The following is an 18,761-nucleotide window of genomic DNA, read 5'->3' on the forward strand; positions in this document are numbered from 1 at the left end:
TATGATAATGAGAGGATCTCCGCAACGACTGCTCTAAAGCGATACCCATGAATATACAGAAAATGTACAAGTTTTCATTTCACAGTTTCGATTATTAGGCCTATACTTTTATTAAATTATTTGATTTCATATTTTAACATTTGTGTGATGCAATAATTCAGCATTAATATATTTAATGACTGAAGTCTGTCAGCTGTCTTTACTCCCTGAAATTGGATCAGTCCTGTAAGAGCTGTGACACTGGGTCACTAAAACAGATATCCATCTCCATATATGTCATCATACAGCAACGTCTTATCACAGTCTCCAATGCCTTCCATAATTGGTTGACACAGCAAATGAATCTATGCCCATATCTGACATGTGCAGATGGCAAAAGGTACATTGTATGTTTGATTAGTAGCCACCCCCTTTCACAGGGAATTTCAAAACATTCATTTATAATGGTGGAATACACTTAGACACGTCAGTTGAAGTATTTTGCAACCTTCCAGTCACATGTTATGCTTCCTATTCACTACACTGCACTGCTGCACAGTCATATTTATGCCCCAGCTTCAAGGACACATTTCAGCCTGCTGGTAAATTCAAAATGTCCCCATGAGAAACAATGGAAAGTGTCACTTCCAAAATTAATTTATGGATGCTCACCAATTAGATCATTCATAATACTATGAATGGCAATAGTGATAGTAGGTGGCCATCTGAAAATGCATCGCTGGAATGCTGTTTCTCATTGATTCCCTTTGGGATACTTATGAACAGTATAGAAGCAGATCACCCTCATAAGTGTTTTTTTTTTTTTTTTTTCATAAAAGTCCTTTCAAGAAATCTACCACACAGCTCTGTCTTTTTTTGAATATGACAGCTGGATTTGCAAGCCTGATAACTGCAATCAGATAGAATCCAAGAAAAAACGTATCTATATCCTCAGTTGTTACTTTATTCCACTGTCTTTACAAGATCAAAACACCAGTGCTGTTTGTAGTGGAAATACCTCCTCATTTGCAAACTAGATCAGGTATTGGAATATGATTTAGCTAATCATATAAAAATAACCAGAAAGCTAAAATCTATCTGAAACACAAGACAAGAAAAGCACTGTTTCACAGTCAGACAGTACTGACCATTACATTTCATTTGTAATAAACATCTGATAATATACATTGCTCCCCCCTTGCATCACTAAATCTCTCTCTCACCCTCTCTCGTGAGCACTCTCTCGCTCTCTCTGTGTCGTGTGCTCTCTATCTTCATGAATATGCCATTATTAAGCATCATAAGGCAGGCTGATAGGCACATGATTTGAATCTAGATTTTAGTTCATCTCTGACCTTAGATTGATTTCAGCGTATTAATGTATTTCCACATACTTTTTCATATTGACAGTTCTGTTGGTTCCAATAGTAAGCCTGTGTTTAGCATTAATTTGATATAGTTTCTTTTGTTTCTGTTTTCTGACAAGTGCTAACAGTTCAACCATCCTGTGTTTAACCTGAACACGAGCTTACTGCTCTCTGCATGTTCTAAACAGGCCCAAATTCCTACCAGAAGGGTGAATAGGATTTAGCATACACTGGGTAGGTTTGCGTTGGAATAGTGGAATTGTTCCGTTGGTGTGAGTTAATGTGGCCTAAACTAGTGATTGTGCAGATGGCTACCCTCTATTAACAATAATATAGATGGCAGGTGATGTATGAGGTAACCTGGTCTAAATTGTTTTCTGTTAATCTGGCTTCATTTTGTTATCAGTAATTTTAATGGCAGGCGTATTTTTGCAAGTGTTTCTGCTGACTTACTCTCACGGTACAGTGATGCGCAGTTGGGTTGTCTAGGCAACCACATCGTGCGTTAGAGAGCAATGAAGTCATTGTTACTCTAGCCGTTGCTATGGTTACATCCTGGAGAGGGCGCTGCGGAGGTGCAGTATGCGCGATGTGACGCAGGGCGGGGGCGTGCCCGCGGTGCGCGCTCCGCAGGCTTGCTTGTTGTTCCCGCAGAGAGGCAAGAAGATGGCGGCCGTGTCGAGCGGAGGTGCAGCTGGATCCGCAGCGGCCGGGATTACGCACCCTACCCGACCAGCCCCCGCAGGCATGGGCGCCCCAAACCGAGCACAGCCCACCTCTGGAATCAGCCACCCCGGTCGAGCTGCCCCGGCTGCTGGCTGCATCACCAGCCCCAGCCACCTCCCGGCCAGCAGGCCCCCCCCAGCTCGAGTGGGCTACTACGAAATTGAGCGGACCATCGGCAAGGGGAACTTCGCTGTTGTAAAACTAGCCACTCACATCATCACAAAAGCCAAGGTAAGAGCAATGATTTGGGCGTGTGGTGGCGATCAGATCTGACCTGTCATCGCTCCGCAGTCACAGGAGGGCAGCTAGCTAGCGATAAGGGGCAGATAGGTACTTGGCTAACTTAGCCAGCTAGCTACCACCGCGTCGCTCTCCTCGGTTCCAGGCTGATGTTCGGGCCTGTGAGCTGGGCAGAGAGGCACCACCAGCACAGGTCTAACGCATACCTCGGTGCGGGGGTGTAAACACAGGGTAGCGAGAGATTGACGGGCACATGTCGAGTTTTTTTCTGTCGTAATAGTGACAGTGGACTCGGCTGTACATACAGTATACCGGGCTTTCGGATGACATGTCAGCGCAGAGAGAGAAGGAAGGGCACCGGGGTTGAGATGAGAAAGGGACATCTGAGAGTGTTCCTCTCAAAATCGTACAGAATTGGGCTGAAGGTTCTCGTCATGGCTAGTAAACTATAGTGACTGTTGTCAAGATCAGATGGATCATTACAACATCATGCGTGAAAACCGTATCTATCTATGTAACGTTAGCTGGCTAGCTTGAGAAAGAGGGATTGTGAGTCGGGTAGTAGAGCTAATGTAAGCTTGTAAAATAATATACCAAAAAGCTACGAGCTAGACAATGCTTATTCAAGCGTTTTTAATACAAGGCATTTAACGTTAGCCACCATGATCAATCGACAAAGTGTCGGCTTGTCGTTTCTGTTTAGATTTCAATTATTCAAGTTTCTGATGTGAAGTAGACGTATCGGCAACCAATCGTCCAAAAATGGTTTTGGCTTATAGCTTCAACATGTGAATTTCCCAGGTCAGCATTTCCGTCGTTTGTTGATGTGGGATTGTGTGTGTGTGTGTGTGTTTTGAATAGGTGGGTGGACTGTGTTTTATCCGTGAAATCGCGCTGTGTGGGTTAAAATATATTATATGTAGTGGATCGGTTCGCAGTGATGGAGCCAGCAACCTATCCGCGTGCGTTTGCGTGTTTTTTGCATAGTGTGGGCGTTTGTGGGAAGATAAAGCTGACATTGGAGAGTTTTAGGTTATGTCTCTGTATCAATATTTGGGCTTTGTTTATATGCTCCGACTCATCCACTGACAATCATGTAAAATGACGTAATTGTAAAGCTATAGTTATCCTAACCTTCACTTAGATTTTCCCCATACCGTCGCTCAGCCAGCTTCTTAATCTTTCACTCTCGTGCGTCGCACACTTTAACGTTACACGAATCTCTGCCACATTACAGGCACACATATACACCATAATTCAATATTCGTTGACTTGAACCCCGCCGCCAAAGTAATGCGCATTTACGGAGCTGGCGTTAAAATTCAAGCCAAACGGCTTCAAGGGAAACAGAAGGCTCACTGCCAGTGACTTGCTCTCTTGGTGTTTTAGCGTCTGCTGTCCAATCGCTTGGTCAGTTTTGCTGATCTGTAAGGGAGCTCTTTGACAGTTTAAGGAAGGGGGGGGGGGGGGGGTGGCCTTGGTCGTGGCTATCAACGGTTGCTGTAGAGATGGGGGGCCGACAGGGCCCCACAGGATTGAGGCAACTGAATCGCCCGAAGTGCCGAATAATGGTACATCCCACTTCAACCCAGCAAAGCTGTCAGACGATGCTCCACGGTGACGATCTGAAGTGCGTGCGGGCTTGTGAGCACTTCAGAGAACTGAACGGTGTATAAAGGAAGATCTCATGGGCACGTGCTCCGTGATCGGGCTAAAGTTTCATTTTTTTTTAGTTTTAACGAAACAGACAATGTTTTTATGATCCAAGGCCAAGAAAATGGTAGCCCTAGTATATCCAGAACAGAATGTTCTATCATTGATGTTATGGGTGAAGTAAACTAGTAAAATTTGGGCACTCGGCGGAGCGCTATTAGCTGTAAGATGTTGCTTAGCAGTCCTATACCTCCGAGGCCTTACATACACATAGCTTACATTTGACATACTTTCCGTCGGTGCTACTGTACATTTTCTGAAGCATTTCAGTTTAGGTGCTTCGGTCAAGGGTACAAGTGTGGTTGTCAAACCCAAAACTCAAGCTCACAACCTCCAGGTTACCAGTCCAGTGTCCTAACCCATGCTCCAATCTCCATTCTGTGGCCAATGCTCAGGGCGCTACCTTATTTGGCGTGAGTGCAGATAAAGACGCGGGTTGCGCCGGCCGGGTTGCAGTGTCCCTGAGCCCAGCGTTCACAGGTCTCTGCGTTGGAAAGATAAGGAGATGACAGGCACTGGTTGTCACCAGACCTGCGCGCACTGGAGGCAAAGCAGCAGCAAGTGAAAGTGCTGTGCTCTCTCGTGCGTGCATGCATGTGTATGTGTGGGTGTGGGAAAGTCGGGCGGTGCGGTCATGGTGTGGCAGCAAAGACAGTTGCGGGTGGTCAGTCCTCAAGGCTTGTCCAAGATGGCTTGGCCGATGCCCCTCTGTCACCTGTTTTACTGAGTGGAATATGGTTTGTGTGTGTCTGTGTGTGTGTGTATGCGTGCATGTGTGCGTGGGTGTTTATTTAAGTGCTCCCTCTTTCAGTTAGAATTTCCTGCTGGTTTCCTGCACTTTAATGTGTCCAGTCTAGGTAGAACCTTAATTAGCCTGTGGTTTCAGCCATATACCACAAGTGTCTGTCTCCTAGATTCAGTTAAGTTCAATGTTTACCTTATTGTTGAGAAAAGCTGCACTGTGAAATTGTTTGCAATAAAAAGTTCTCCTTATATGCTCAAGACTGTTTCTTATGTAATGCAGTACAACAGTGGGTGTACAATCAATTGGGCTTATTAAAGTCATTCTAGGGGTGAATGGTCATGTTCTTGATAAGACGCAAGCTGTGTCTCTTCCAATTGATTTGTTAATCGGAAGACCAGTCTAGTTCAAGGAACAGTATATGATCAATACTGCTGTTGGTGGTAAATTGTAACTGCCAGTATTTTTTTGCTCTGTTTAGCAAACTCAAAGTCCACTCTGTGCGTGTTATGCAACTATGATATACCTTGTTGCTTAACAGAATGGATTTCTTCAGGAAATGGCATTAGCCACCTGAAAAATGATTTATTGCATATCAGTATGATATTGATGATCAGACCGTTGTTGTATTTTTTTTTTTCATAACGTGTTTGCATTTTGCTTGGCTACATCGATCTGATTTTTTTTTTTCCCAATATACGAGGGCGTGTGATTCCATTTTGTATTAACGCTCCGACCAACTGCTTGTTGCTGTTTGTATTTGAGGGTTTTATACAAATACAGATGGCCTTGTTTCTTCTCTCGAGCTCGCTGGGGAAGCGGTACACACATGCGCAGTGTAGGTGCACTCAGACACAGCGTCAGTGCTGTGAAAGGATATTATCAATACAAAACCACCTCACCTGCATCAGGAGGAGGTGGGCATGTTTTGGGCAGGTTACCGGATGTACCTTGCCTTGAAAAATGAGACGTGATATCCACATTTCCCCAAGTAAAAGTCTTGTATGATGTGTTAAATTACTTCACATCACCATCAAAGTGATGGCGGATTAAAGTTAGGGCAAATGCAGATGCACACAGCTGTAAAGCACACAGCACACCATCATAACGAGGTTTGCATAGTGGTGTATTTGAATCGGTGCAGTTCAATGTACAGTTGATTTGCGCATGGGACATACATATTGCATTGATGTTTCCAATGTGCGTTCGGTTTGCGGTCGACAAATGAAAACCTCACCGACGACTTAAAAATAGCGTATGAATCTGAGGTTAGAACCCATTTGCATGTCTGCCACGTGTATTGTTCCAGTCATGTTGCCTTGTAAACCAGTTTCTTATAAACAGGGTTGTAGCTATGTACTGTGCTGGGGCATGTCCACCATTACCATGTAAATATGTTTAATCAGGATAACCACTAAAGTCACACCTAAACTACCAGGAGATGGGTTTATACTCACTTTTTTTCTGCTTTTACTTGGTTCAGGCAGAAACCCCACACTGGTCTGTATTAGCAGAGTGGTTATTTATTATTTATCAACTGGCCTGAAAGTGTACTAAGTGGTACAATTAAAGGCTAAACGTGTTGCATTACAGCAATAACCGATATTTGTAGCTCATTACATTACAGTACAGCATTACTCAAGCCTCAGGTGCTGTGTTAACTACCCTCAGCACTAGAGTTGCGGGACACTGCTGTCGTACCCTTGACCAAGGTGGCTCACCTGAATTTCCCCACAATAAATGCCGACGTTTGAAATGCAGGCGGTGGGAATTACCGTGGATAAGGGCATTGACTCAGCAGGTAGGTGCTCTGTGAAAACGCATAAATTGCACAACGTTTGATGTGCTGCTAATGCATCATACCTGCTTTGCTCAAGCCGCTGGCCTTCAGGTAGGGCACTGTAAGCTTACCCCTGATCAGACAGGTACAGTATGGAGACGGCAGCGGTTGCTCGGCGTGTCCCGGCTTGCACGCGCCGCGGAGGGAAATCCCGTTGCCGCCTCATTTCGCCTTCAGCCCGGGCCCCGTTCCTCTCTCCTCGCCCTGGCTCTGGTAGCTGACAGCGATGGAGATCATGAGGCGAGCAGGGCGAGCCCTTGTTGTGCGCAGTGCGCCGTGATGCCGTCGTTATGTACTTACCCAAATGGCCCATCCTGGTCCTGCGGCTTAAATGGCCCGCTTGTAGAAACGGGTGCTGTTCTGCATTTTAGGTGTTCAGTGAAATGACACCACAACTCCGCCCCGGCGTTGTCGCATAGAATTCTGACATTTGTCCATCAAGTTTTAATTTTATTCATTTATTTATTTTATTATTTATTTATATATAATATATTCCTGTTTCATATATATGTAAATAGTAATGACTCTGTGAGGATGCAACAGGTAGTTGAAGGTTGGAATTTTATTCCTTAAGTTTATTTCAGATGTTGGTTTGATTATATATATATATTGTTTTGCTTTTTGGTTTTCAAGGGGCAGTTGTTTCCTTGTACACTTTTGGTGTCATTCCACCGAAAGCTGTAAAGGGTTGAGAAAAAAACAATGGTAAACATGCCTTTCCATTTAGGCCACAGGAGGTTGCGCCAGCTGTATGTCAGTCAGTAGGAGAGGCTGTGGCATAAACTTTGTATTGTAGTGAGATTTATATGTAATGGCAATGCTTGTATGTTATAGAACTCATTATGTATGTGATTTCACTGTGTGCTGTTAGTCTTGTCACTTCCTGGAGGAAAGACTGCACTGGGCCAGGTGGTTAAAAGGTCTGAGTCCCACTTGGATCACACACTGGCTGCTGGTTAACCCTTATTGTGAGGAAGGACACTGGTATAATTTTTAAAGGACTAAAGTGATCAAAAGGCAGCACAGGCTGGGGTAAGGGAGGGGCAAGATGTTATATCACCACAAGAGTAAACACCAGCATAGGCTACATCATACTCGTTTCTACAGAATTTCTACAGTGGAATACAGAACTGGTTTTGTCCTGCGTATTTTCACAGCAGGAACAAGTATACACACACACACACACACACACACACACACACACGATCCCTCTGTCTTTCAATGAGGGTTAAAACCTCGCAGCTCAGCTGCGGTTGAAGGGCAGGGTAACAGGCCCTTGTGATTGCTGTAGCAACGTTGCCCACCCCCCCCCCCTCCCCAAGCTCAAAACGCAGCAGTCGCTGGCAGACCTCACGGAGGGTCTTGCATCAATCGAATTTTGACTCGGTCTCTGACCTGGTTGCCGTGGAGATGGAACGCCGGCGAACAGGAGCGGTTGATTGTGGAGAAATTGCTGGACGGAGTCTCATATCCCCACAGTGACGCGGCCTCCGTCGCTGACGTTAATGAAAAGGGAAAGCGTGTGGGCCCCCCTTTTTTTTTTTGCCCTCTCGCCGGATGTGAGCTGTCTGTAGGGTTCTTCAGGATAGGCCAAATGAGTTCAAGCTCCCCGCTACAGTGAGAAGCTGCTGGATGGAAAGCTGTTTACACACCTCATCTCCTCTCAGCTCGGAATAAGGAGGACTGATATTTGTGATCAGCGCAATGAAGAGGGACAGTGTAACACAAAATGGGGTAGCCATGCGAAAAGTACACACACACACACAAGGTAAAAGAAAACACAAGCACTGTCCACTGATACCTAATGCTCACGCACAATTCAGATGCACACAGACAGGGCTTACTCATACCTGATGCACACACACACAATACTGATGCACATAGAGACTGATATTTGATGCAGACAGAGACATACAGAACAGAGGCACACGACACTGCTTGCTGATACCTGGGGCATTCACATATGCACACAGTTGACACAGTGCAGGTGCGCACAGGCACTGTCCACCAATACCTGATGCACACAGAAACAGCCACACAATTACAGAGGCACGCAGACATTGCTCGCTGACACCCGGCACATGCGCTTGCAGATACGCATGCACACACATGCATGCACGCACGCTGACTCATTCACTCTAATTTGTTTTGATGCGCTTGCGGGGACTTCCCGCGCACCGTCATGCCGTTGGTTTGTCACATTCCCAACTCAAATGGAAACAACGCCTCCCCAACGACAGGCAGAAATAGCCCGAAAGAGCAGAGCAGAACACCTCTCAGCTCTCGGCAAAAAAAAAAAAAAAAACAACCCAGGAGCGCACTGTCCTCAGTCCCCAGTCAGCAGCGTCTGTGCTGTTGAGACTGCGATAGCATCTTTATGGAGACACCTTTTCAAATTTTGTCCCCAGATTGCTTTTTACGATACAGGCCCACGCATTGACAAGCACACCAGCTGCACGAGCGCTTTGGGTTTTTTTTTTTTTTTTTTCTGTCACCGTCTTGCGATTACGTTGGTTTGCTTTTCTGTGCCTCAGTCACCCCCCCCCCCCCCCCCCCATCGTTCCCGTAACAACCCCGCGGCCTTCCCAGTTCTGCCGCCTCATTAGTTAGAACAAATAAACGGTGATCGAATCGCGTTGCCCTCGCGTGGTTCGGCTCTGCTGACGTTTTGGCGTGTATTCATTGTGAAAAATGTTACTGACACATTTTTTACACGTGGAGGCTCTAAGTGTGAAACGAGGAGTCTTGTGTGTCTGTACGTGTGTGTGTGTGTGTGTGTGTGTGTGTGTGTAAATGTTTGTCTGTTTGTGTGTGAGTGACCGAAGAAGGACATTCTCTGGACGCACTCCAGCCACGCCACCTAGCGTCGAGCCTGTTGCTACAGAAAATCTGACTCGCTGCTGAATTAGCTGCTCCTGCCAAACCTGGATGGCCAGGGCCAAGCAGGGTCCCGTGGCACTGTGGCGATCTGTCCCTCCGCAGCAAACAGCAGGATGCTTCTGACGTGGCATGAGCAGCGGGGGGGTAGCAGTCACGCTTTAGCAGAGAGGGTGATGTTCCGGGATCCAGTCTTACATGTGGGCTGCGGGTTTGAGCGCTGCTCGACGTCATCGTCCCTCGGTTGGAACGTCAGCCGCGCGGTCTCAGGGGGTAGGATGAGGTGGCCGCTGTTAACCCGCGGTCGGCCGAGCGTCTCACCGTTGGCATTTTTTCCCGAGGGATCTGATGAGGGACACGACACGTGCGGCGCACCCAGGTCCGTCATCCAAAACGGCTCTGATTACTGTTTCCCGGCTCGCTGCGCTGGGGGTGAGGGTGGCGACGGCCTCCCTCCTGGAGGAGGGGTGTGGTCCACCCGGTAGCCTAACGCCATTGATTGATTGGTAGCCGTGTAATACTGCTCAGAGCGGATCTGCAGTGTCCCTTCCGCAGTGGTGTCTCCTGGAGATGCATAGACTTTGGGTTTTCGGTCAGCTGTGGTCTAAGTACTTAACAGGAGGCTTTGCTGGATAGCACCCTTGAATCACCCACGGTTCTGGGTGTCAGTCAGCTTCTGATACAAAACCATCTCAAAGAAACCCTCAGGATCACTGAACTCCTGGGTAGAGGTGGAAACTGCTTATCTGCTGGAAGGTTGGGAAATGAATCAAGAATTGATAAAGAATCAAGTGAGAAGAACCAAATTTCATTCCACCCCCGCCATACACCGCTCCCCAACGCTCAGTGCTTATCCAGCGCTCAAATTGATGTTTAATCACACCTGCCGGAACAGTTTTTATAAGCCAGCACAAGCTCACGCCAGTTTTATTTTATTCAGGTTTCCTTATTTTGAGTAGATTTGCATAGAGAAGCACCTGATGTTCTGAAACTGTGTGGGACCGTGGCGTGAGTGTATGTTTGTGCACGTAGAGCGCTGCAACGTGATTTCCGCCTCTCGAGTGTGTGGTTCGCTTGTATCTGCAGGTCCCTGGGTCATTGTCAGTGTGTGGAGCAAAGGTGTAAGACTCTTCTTGCAGTCTGAGGTTTCTTGTTTTGTTCTCATTAGCATCTGCCACTTCATGCTGTTGATGTTAATTTACTTGGTGGGTGTGTGTTGCTGGGTAAAAGCAGAAGGCTTATTTGTGTATCAGTACGTGTGTGTGTGTTCCTTTTGGCATCGCATGATCATTGCCACTCAGGAGAAGTGGGGGTTGCTTTGAGGCTTGTTCTGAAAGAAGCAGCAGCACGGCTCCGCGCTTAAGGAAGGGGACTAGGCTTAGCGTATGGGGAGATCGCAGGTACAGACCTCGTGGCTCTGCAGTGGTGCACCTGAGCAGAGTACGTTGCCTGACTTGTTCCAGTAAACCTCCGGCTGCGTAAATGGATGATTTTGCGTAAGGCTAATCGGATCAAGGCGGAAAGCGTCACAGGGTGTGGCAAGGTCAGCTTGCCTCACCCAAAAGGACCTGTCCATCCAGCGTATCGCAGACGTCATCATTTACTTCTTTGTGTTGGCAGTCCGTCCTGCCCCTCTCATTAGTTTCATTCAGGAATTCGGACTGCTCTCCAGGGGGTTTTTCCCATGACCCCACAGCAGCGTGGGGACGGCGAAAGCGTCGCCCTGCTCTTATTCGACCTTTTTGCCGGGGGCCCCGGGGGAGACTCAGTTGCGTCACTTCCTGTCTGGACCGCACGCGCGCCCTCTCCCAGCACAGCATGTGCCGCCGGTGAACTCTCAGTAGGGCTGTGTGTTTGTGTGTCTGTGTGTCCGTTTCGCCAGGCATTATTTTAAGCCCAGCGACGGTTATTATTAGCGCTGGCGGGCATCCAGCTGTGGTGATGTAATCAGCTCCGTGCTCCGCATTCCTTGTGCACACAACATCTGGGCCAGTGCATTCCCACCCAGGCCTGCAGGCGAAGGCCGGATTCACTGTCCCCACTTTTATCTCCCCTAATCCCCACCTCTCCGGCCCCGGTCTTTGTGGGCCAACTCAAATAGTAATAGCGAGCAGAGAGCGAACCTGCAGCCAAACGTCTAGACGCTGCTTGGGCAGCTTTGACTGAATAATTGAGAAATTCTAATGGCTTATCCGAAAAGGGCCTGTCCCAGTCAGATGGAATGATTCATGTGATTTCAGCGATTACGCTGAGCCCAGGGTCATTCCTGAGTCAAGGCCTGCTGTCTTTCCCTCTTTGACCTTTAGAGAGAGTCAGAGTTTGAAGAAGAACGAAAGATGCAGATCCCAGTTTTTGGGATTTGTGGCACCAAAACCCTTTAGGGAAGTCATTGTATCGAAACCCGAGAGATGGAATGAGGCGGCATTTGCTCGTTGTTTCTCTGTCTTTCTATTTTCCTCCAACTTCTCCCTCCAACATCTCCCTCTTTCCTCTGTTTGAGTAAGACAGGTGTGTGTTGCATTGTCTCTCTATCTAAATGTTTCTGTTCCTCTATATCAGTACTGTCTGCTTGCCAGGTTTCCTGTATCACAGTCTTCCTCTTCTGTCTTACCTCATCTTCCCCTGACCCATCTTTGTTGTGGCGATCCAGAGCGTATTCTGTCGTCTTACCACCAAAGGGTTTCCATAACTCCAGCGAATTTTTGTGAAGCCCAGAAGGATGGCCACACGCGCTGACCTGAGGGACAAGCAGGGACCCAGTTCTGGAAGGCCGGAGATGTTTCTGGCTTTCGCTCTGTCCAAGCTCTTAATTACATAATTGGGTCAGCCGTTGCGCTAAATGAGCGCAGGCGAGCGTGCCTGGAGGCAGTCCTCATGTCACTGGGCTTTCACACGGTCACCTGCATTAATGTGGAGTAGAGTGTGATCCAGTTATGCGATTAGCCCTATTATGTGATAAAGCCGAGACATCTCCGGCACTCTGTGACCAGGGCTGCCCTGGCGCCGCTCAGTGCTGACTGTAACGAAGCTGCGCTGAGTGCTGAAGTGGGGACTGTTCTCCTGCTGCTGTGGCTAACTAACTGCATTTCTAGCATGTGTAGCGCACATGCCTATCCTCAGACAGGGCGCCATCTATGTAGGGGATATCGCTGTCCCCACAGAGGCACTGGTCATTTGGCGAGGATAGTTAACATTCCTTAACGAATTATAACAATGAATAAAATGAGTCTTTTAAGTTTCTTCACTGATGAAACTAAATGAACAAGAATAGCTAAACAAAAGGCAACGACAAGCAAGAAATGAATGAATGAATAAATGATGAAAAAGGTTACTGCAGAACAGAGCAACAGGAAAAGGGGAATGTGAAGATAATGCTGAGTGCGAGTGTCAGATTGGGCTTTCAACAGCTGTGAGATCATGAAGTGATAACCGTAGTTTGACATGCACTGACAAAACATTAATTAGATGTGTGTCTAACTGTGCAATTTACCGTATTTTGACATAAGCTTAACTTAACTATTTGTTACTCTAATCGGTCTCATAATGTAATTGTAATGGGTTGTACGAATCGCAGGTGTGTGTTGACACATCTCAGTGGGCTTTCTTTCCAGTCACACGTGCTCGACGTGGAAGATGTCAAAGAGATACGTTGTCTTTGCACCCGTAAGAGCTGTCTTCGCTGACAGCCACCAACTTCATGTTTGCACTAGTGCAAAAGGAAAAACGGTACATTTTACCCACAGGTCTTTTGGCATCCTTGCCAGGTAGAAATGTCACTGCCACAGGGGCATTAGGAGGAGACACTGTCGCTTTCACAGTCAATGAGAGCTGTCTTTACTGACAGCCTCCAACTTTGTGTTCATTTCAATCTCTGAGGGTGTGTCGTTTATTGTCGAGGGTCTTAATTCCAGAGCTGCTTGTGGATTCATAGTGGAGTGTGTTGGAAAGAGCTTGGCTATCCAGAGCTGGAGGTGAATTCCAGAGCTAGCTGAGCTAAAAACTTTGGTGCATCTCTTTCAGGGGAGGAAGCACCCACACCCCCCTCCCAGAGCAAGGAGGGGTCCCTTAGCAGAGCTATCAGAGGTGCAAGGCCAACAGAAAGGAGCTAATAGGGAACATGAGCACATTGTTCTTGCTGTACTTATACAGGGCCACTCCAAAGGTTATACTCCATATGGGCACGTGGCTTGGTCACTGGTAGGAGACTCACGCCTCCCATTGCCGCGCAATCTGATTGGACAGGGACAGCCCATGTAAACGCTGCATGACAAAGACCTGAGAATCTCCAGTAACCTCCATTGTTTGAGCTCCCCTTTGAAGTGCCAGGCGCCTCTTAGGTGTTACGTGCCACACATGCGCGGCTGTGCCAGGATGTTTGTGCTTATCTTAAATCAAGAGCAATGCAACAAAATCCCTTAAAAATAGCATAGTGTTGTTTTATGGCCTGATAAGGGTGTGGGATCATGCAGAGCACAATCCTCTCTTTACCAGATGGCCAGGGCCATATACCATACATTTTGAGGGTAAGCACTCTGATAGACTTGGTTTTGGTAGCAATTGTGTGTCCGTATCCCCTACACTTGCAGGGGGTGTGGTGCATTTTTAATGCTTCTCCTTGCTTTTCTTATGGGTCACAGCTCTGTGAGCAAAGGTTTGCATTTTGTTTTTTGGTCCTTTTTGTGAGAACAAGTCAACTGATAAACCTGTCAATGCATCTTTTTAATACAAAGGATGCAATTGTATTAGTATAACTGTGTACTAAACACTGTACAGTACCTTCTGTGTATTATCATACATACATGTTATTATCCCTCTAAGAAGGCAGGAAACAATTCTCTGTGGTGCAAATGGTCTGAGAGAAAAGATGCATGATCATAGTGTTTTTTTGATGAAGTGGAGCTTGTACAAACTCTGGCTCTATCTGCTGCAGGTGGCCATTAAGATAGTGGACAAGACCCAGCTGGACGACGAGAACCTGAAGAAGATCTTCAGAGAAGTGCAGATCATGAAGATGCTGAGACACCCTCATATCATTCGCCTCTACCAGGTCTATCTGTCTGTCTGTCTGTCTGTCTGTCCGCCCGTATGGCTGTCATCTATCAGCCCGTTCCTTTTTCTCTCCGCGTCTGTTCTTTCCCATCTGTCTCAGCCCCGGTCCACCTGTCTCTCTCACTCTCCCCTCATCTGTCCCCACTGCTCCCTGTCTGTCAGTCTGACTTTGTTTCCCGTCTGCATGTCCCTGTGTCTCCCTCTCCATCAGCCTGTATCCGTGTCATTCTGCTTGCTCCACGTCCGTCCGCGTCCGTCTCTTTGTGGGTCTCGGCCGCTCAGACGTTCTTTTCACTGCGAGTCACAAAGCGTGCCCTCCTGGTTCTTTCCCCTTGCCGCTCCTGGAATGTCATTTCTGTCACTTCGCTTTGGTGGTTGTGTCAGTTATAGTTATATATATATATATATATATATATATTTTGTGCAGGCCTGATTCGTCTTTGGGGAGCATCTCTCCTTGTCATACCCTCATGTCCTCCTCGCGAGCCTGTTATCCTGGCCACACCACACGCCGTCCACCCCCCCCCCCCCACATTCTTTTCTTACCATGAAATGGGGACTTTCTTTTGAAAAAAGATTGGATGGGTCAAAACAACACTTTACCTGTGTGTTACTAAACCTGAAGAATGATAAAAGAATCATGTATTTGGGGCAAAGCCCTACATGGCTCCCAGACTAAAGTTGGCCACTTATTATGTAAACGGATGAATAAAGTGTATGGTGTAGGATTACTGCTACCTTACTGTTCATTCTCGACTGCATGACCGTTAGCCAGATTGGGCTAATCTAAACGTGTCTGTGTGGTTGAGTGTGTCTCATGGTATGTTTTCTGTTCCACAGGTGATGGAAACTGAGAGGATGATCTACCTGGTAACCGAATATGCCAGCGGTGGGGAGATATTTGGTGAGTGCTTTTGGGTGTGTGTCTGTTTGTGTATGTCTGTGTTTTTCAAAAAGGGCTGGGTGGAGGACCGTGGCGGTTGTCAACGCGACTGCATTAGTCTTGTCGGGGCTTCACATTTGAGGTAGCTATTGTCATACCATCAATATCAACAAAAAAGCAAGCACTTTTCTCATCATTCATAAATATGCCTTTATTAATCTAGCATGCCTGTATAAGAAATGTATGTGCTGCTTACCACATTTCACCACAGAAGCATTTTTATTACTGTGCAGGACAGTACTTTGGTTTTGTGCTGATGTCCTATAAACCAACGAGAGCCTTCTAGGTGGAGAAATTATTAATTTGACATCCCCCAAAGCCATACTGCAGTTTGTTTCTATCCTGAATAATTGATATATTGTATTCAATGTTGTAGATGTTTAAAAGTTATTTAATAGATCATTTGCAGCTCTCACTAACTCCAGCCTGCTCTCTCCCCTGCTCCCTGTCCACATCATCCTCCCTCTTTCTCCATCCTGTCCGTCACTCACTCACTCACTCACTCTCTCTCTCTCTCTCTCTCTCTCTCTCTCTCTCTCTTTCTCTCTCTCTGTCTCTTTCTCTCCGTCCCCAGATCACCTGGTGGCACACGGGCGGATGGCGGAGAAGGACGCGCGGCGGAAGTTCAAGCAGATTGTGGCGGCCGTCCACTTCTGCCACTGCCGCAACATCGTACACCGCGACCTGAAGGCCGAGAACCTGCTGCTGGACCACAACCTCAACATCAAGATCGCAGGTAGCGTGCTCTGAGGGGCCGCGGGGCAGAGGGGGGATGCAGCGCAGCCTCTGTTTGGCCATAAATTTGCTGTCGTGGCAATCACACGACACAGCGACCAATCTAGGAACTGAGGAGTATTGTGGGAAATCTCAAAAACTGGCAGTTTTTGAAGTTTGAAGGCTTGGGTGTGTAAGACTAATTTTCTTGTGAGGTTTAGAACAAAGATTCTGGTTGGCTGCTAGTCTGTAATGGCATGAAAACCAGAGAACAGTATCACATTGTGTACATAGTGGACTCCTATGATACCCCTGCAGTTTTGAGGCTACGCTGATGATTCATGTTGAGCATGTAATTAGACTAAACCCTTCCCCCTGCTCTCTCTCTCTCTCCCCCTCTCTCTGTGTGTCTCTCTCTCTCTCTCTCCTCCCCGCGGTCAGATTTTGGCTTCAGCAACATGTTTTCGCGGGGCCAGCTGCTGAAGACGTGGTGCGGCAGCCCCCCCTACGCGGCGCCCGAGCTCTTCGAGGGGAAGGAGTACGAAGGGCCCAAGGTGGACATCTGGGTGAGTGTTGCGGTGTGCCCTGTCCTGCGTGTCTGACCCTGTCCTCAGATTGTCCTGCTAACCCCTGCTCGTCCCTCCCCTCCCGCAGAGTCTCGGTGTGGTTCTGTACGTCCTCGTGTGCGGCGCCCTGCCCTTCGACGGCAGCACTCTGCAGAACCTGAGGGCCCGCGTGCTGAGCGGAAAGTTCCGGATCCCCTTCTTCATGTCCACAGGTGAGGCCCGCAGTACTGCCACGTGCCTCACCGTGCGCTGTGCTGCGCTTGGCTCTGCTGTGCTGGGAGACCTCAAACAAGCCGCAACCTGGCGCTGGGAGGAAGGGAACTGTGCCTCCTTTAAGCAGTGACAGTAGAATGCTTGTATTTAAATGACCTGGACGTTGGTTTACTAGACTCTTCTCTTGAGCCGTCAGTGTTAGCCTCATGCTACCTCTTTGGACTGCAGCCACTTCAGCCTTGGTTAAAAAAATCCCTTATTTATGCTCTGCTGGCTTCGGCTGCTCGTGGCTGCAGTACCGTTTCCTACCTCTGTGCGTAAGTGGCGCTGTTTTGCTAGTTTCTCCTGTAAACACTTGGCCGTAGATTATCTTACCTGATTCTTTAACTAGGAATGGCTATCTGTGGCATAACAGAAAAACAGGCATGTCCTAACTTGTGTTCTTGCAAGGTAAGGTCACTGTGATTTCACTGCACATTGGTTGAATTTTCTGCCATTACAGATTGTTCTGATATGTTTCCTGTAACTGAGGCAATTTATACTAGACTTGTTGGTACTTGTGAGTGTATATTGTGCGAATTTAGGAGCATGCTTAGTTGCTCCTTCCCTTTTGTATTAGACAAAATTGTGACAAGATAATTTATACAGATGCTTTAGCTCATTTTTTCACCATGTCACGTGTGGTAAATTGTTGTGTTGCCTGTGAACCGTTAAGCATTACACGCGATTCAGAATATGACATGTAACATATTTACACTTACATATAAGTAAAATGAATGTTTTTTTCCTTGGAATCACTTTTGCTTGAAGTGGATTGGTGGTCTGGTTTACCATAGGTGATTGTAATGTGGGAGGTGCGTATTGTTGAGTCCAGACCAGAAAAAACACTAAAATGCTATGTTTTCTCTTTTTTGGATTATGTTATTGTAGCAGCTGCAATCTAATTGGACTGGCTGCAGTGTAAGGGAGGTGTTTGTTGTGTATTTAATGATATGTGGTCTTGGTGGCACGGTGTAGTAACACTTTGTGTGTGTGCATGTGTGTGGTTGTGTGGTTGTGTGTGTGCGTGTGTGCGTGTGTGCGTGTGTGTGTGCGCGTGTGCGCGTGTGTGCGTGTGTGTGTGTGCGTGTGTGTGTGTGTGTGTGTGTGTGTGTATGTATGTGTGCGTGCGTGCACGCGCGTGTGTGTGTGTCCCAGACTGCGAGTACCTGATCCGGCACATGTTGGTGTTGGAGCCCAGCAAGCGCCTCTCCATGGAGCAGATCTGCAAGAACAAGTGGATGAGACAGGGAGACCCAGACCCTGAGTTTGACAGGGTGAGTGCTGCCATACAGGAACACACACACACACACACACACACGCACACACGCACACTCACACACTCACACACTCACACACACTCATGCGTGCTCTCTTCGTATGCACGCCCCTCCGTCTCTCTTTAATTCATTATCTCACCCATAGTTTGTAACAGCCTGTGGTCTGACTCACCGTTCAGCTGATGTAATGCTTGACAGAGTCCTGTGATGTCAGAGTACAGTGAAACCCAGTGCTTATTATTTCTGTTTTCTTCTCTCTGTCATCCTCCTCTCCAAACTTTACCTTTCCTCTCTCTTCCTGGAAACACTCCCCATCCCCACCCCGTCCTCTCCCCTACCTCCCTCTCCCCCTCCCCCCAGTTGATAGCCGAGTGTGAGCAGGTGAAGTCGGAGCGCGAGGTGGAGCTCATCAATGAGCAGGTGTTGATAGCCATGGCGGAGATGGGCCTGGACCGAGAACGCACGCTACAGGT

At 47.4% G+C, this 18,761-nt stretch overlaps 1 protein-coding gene across 2 annotated transcripts in view; it reads left to right on the top strand.

Annotated features, from left to right (window-relative positions):
- Positions 1-1,965: 1,965 nt before the first annotated feature.
- The window catches only part of sik3 (SIK family kinase 3), a 29,156-nt gene continuing 12,360 nt past the window's right edge, over positions 1,966-18,761 (top strand). For both annotated transcript variants that reach the window (XM_036536579.1, XM_036536580.1), the window contains exons 1-8: positions 1,966-2,303; positions 14,415-14,531; positions 15,374-15,437; positions 16,051-16,212; positions 16,632-16,756; positions 16,845-16,968; positions 18,167-18,285; positions 18,649-18,759. In XM_036536579.1, the coding sequence (XP_036392472.1) occupies positions 2,013-2,303; positions 14,415-14,531; positions 15,374-15,437; positions 16,051-16,212; positions 16,632-16,756; positions 16,845-16,968; positions 18,167-18,285; positions 18,649-18,759 (1,113 nt within the window). In that variant the 5' untranslated portion in view covers positions 1,966-2,012. The remainder of the gene's footprint in view (positions 2,304-14,414; positions 14,532-15,373; positions 15,438-16,050; positions 16,213-16,631; positions 16,757-16,844; positions 16,969-18,166; positions 18,286-18,648; positions 18,760-18,761) is intronic.

Source organism: Megalops cyprinoides, chromosome 9, assembly GCF_013368585.1.
Source record: "Megalops cyprinoides isolate fMegCyp1 chromosome 9, fMegCyp1.pri, whole genome shotgun sequence".
NCBI lineage: Eukaryota > Metazoa > Chordata > Actinopteri > Elopiformes > Megalopidae > Megalops > Megalops cyprinoides.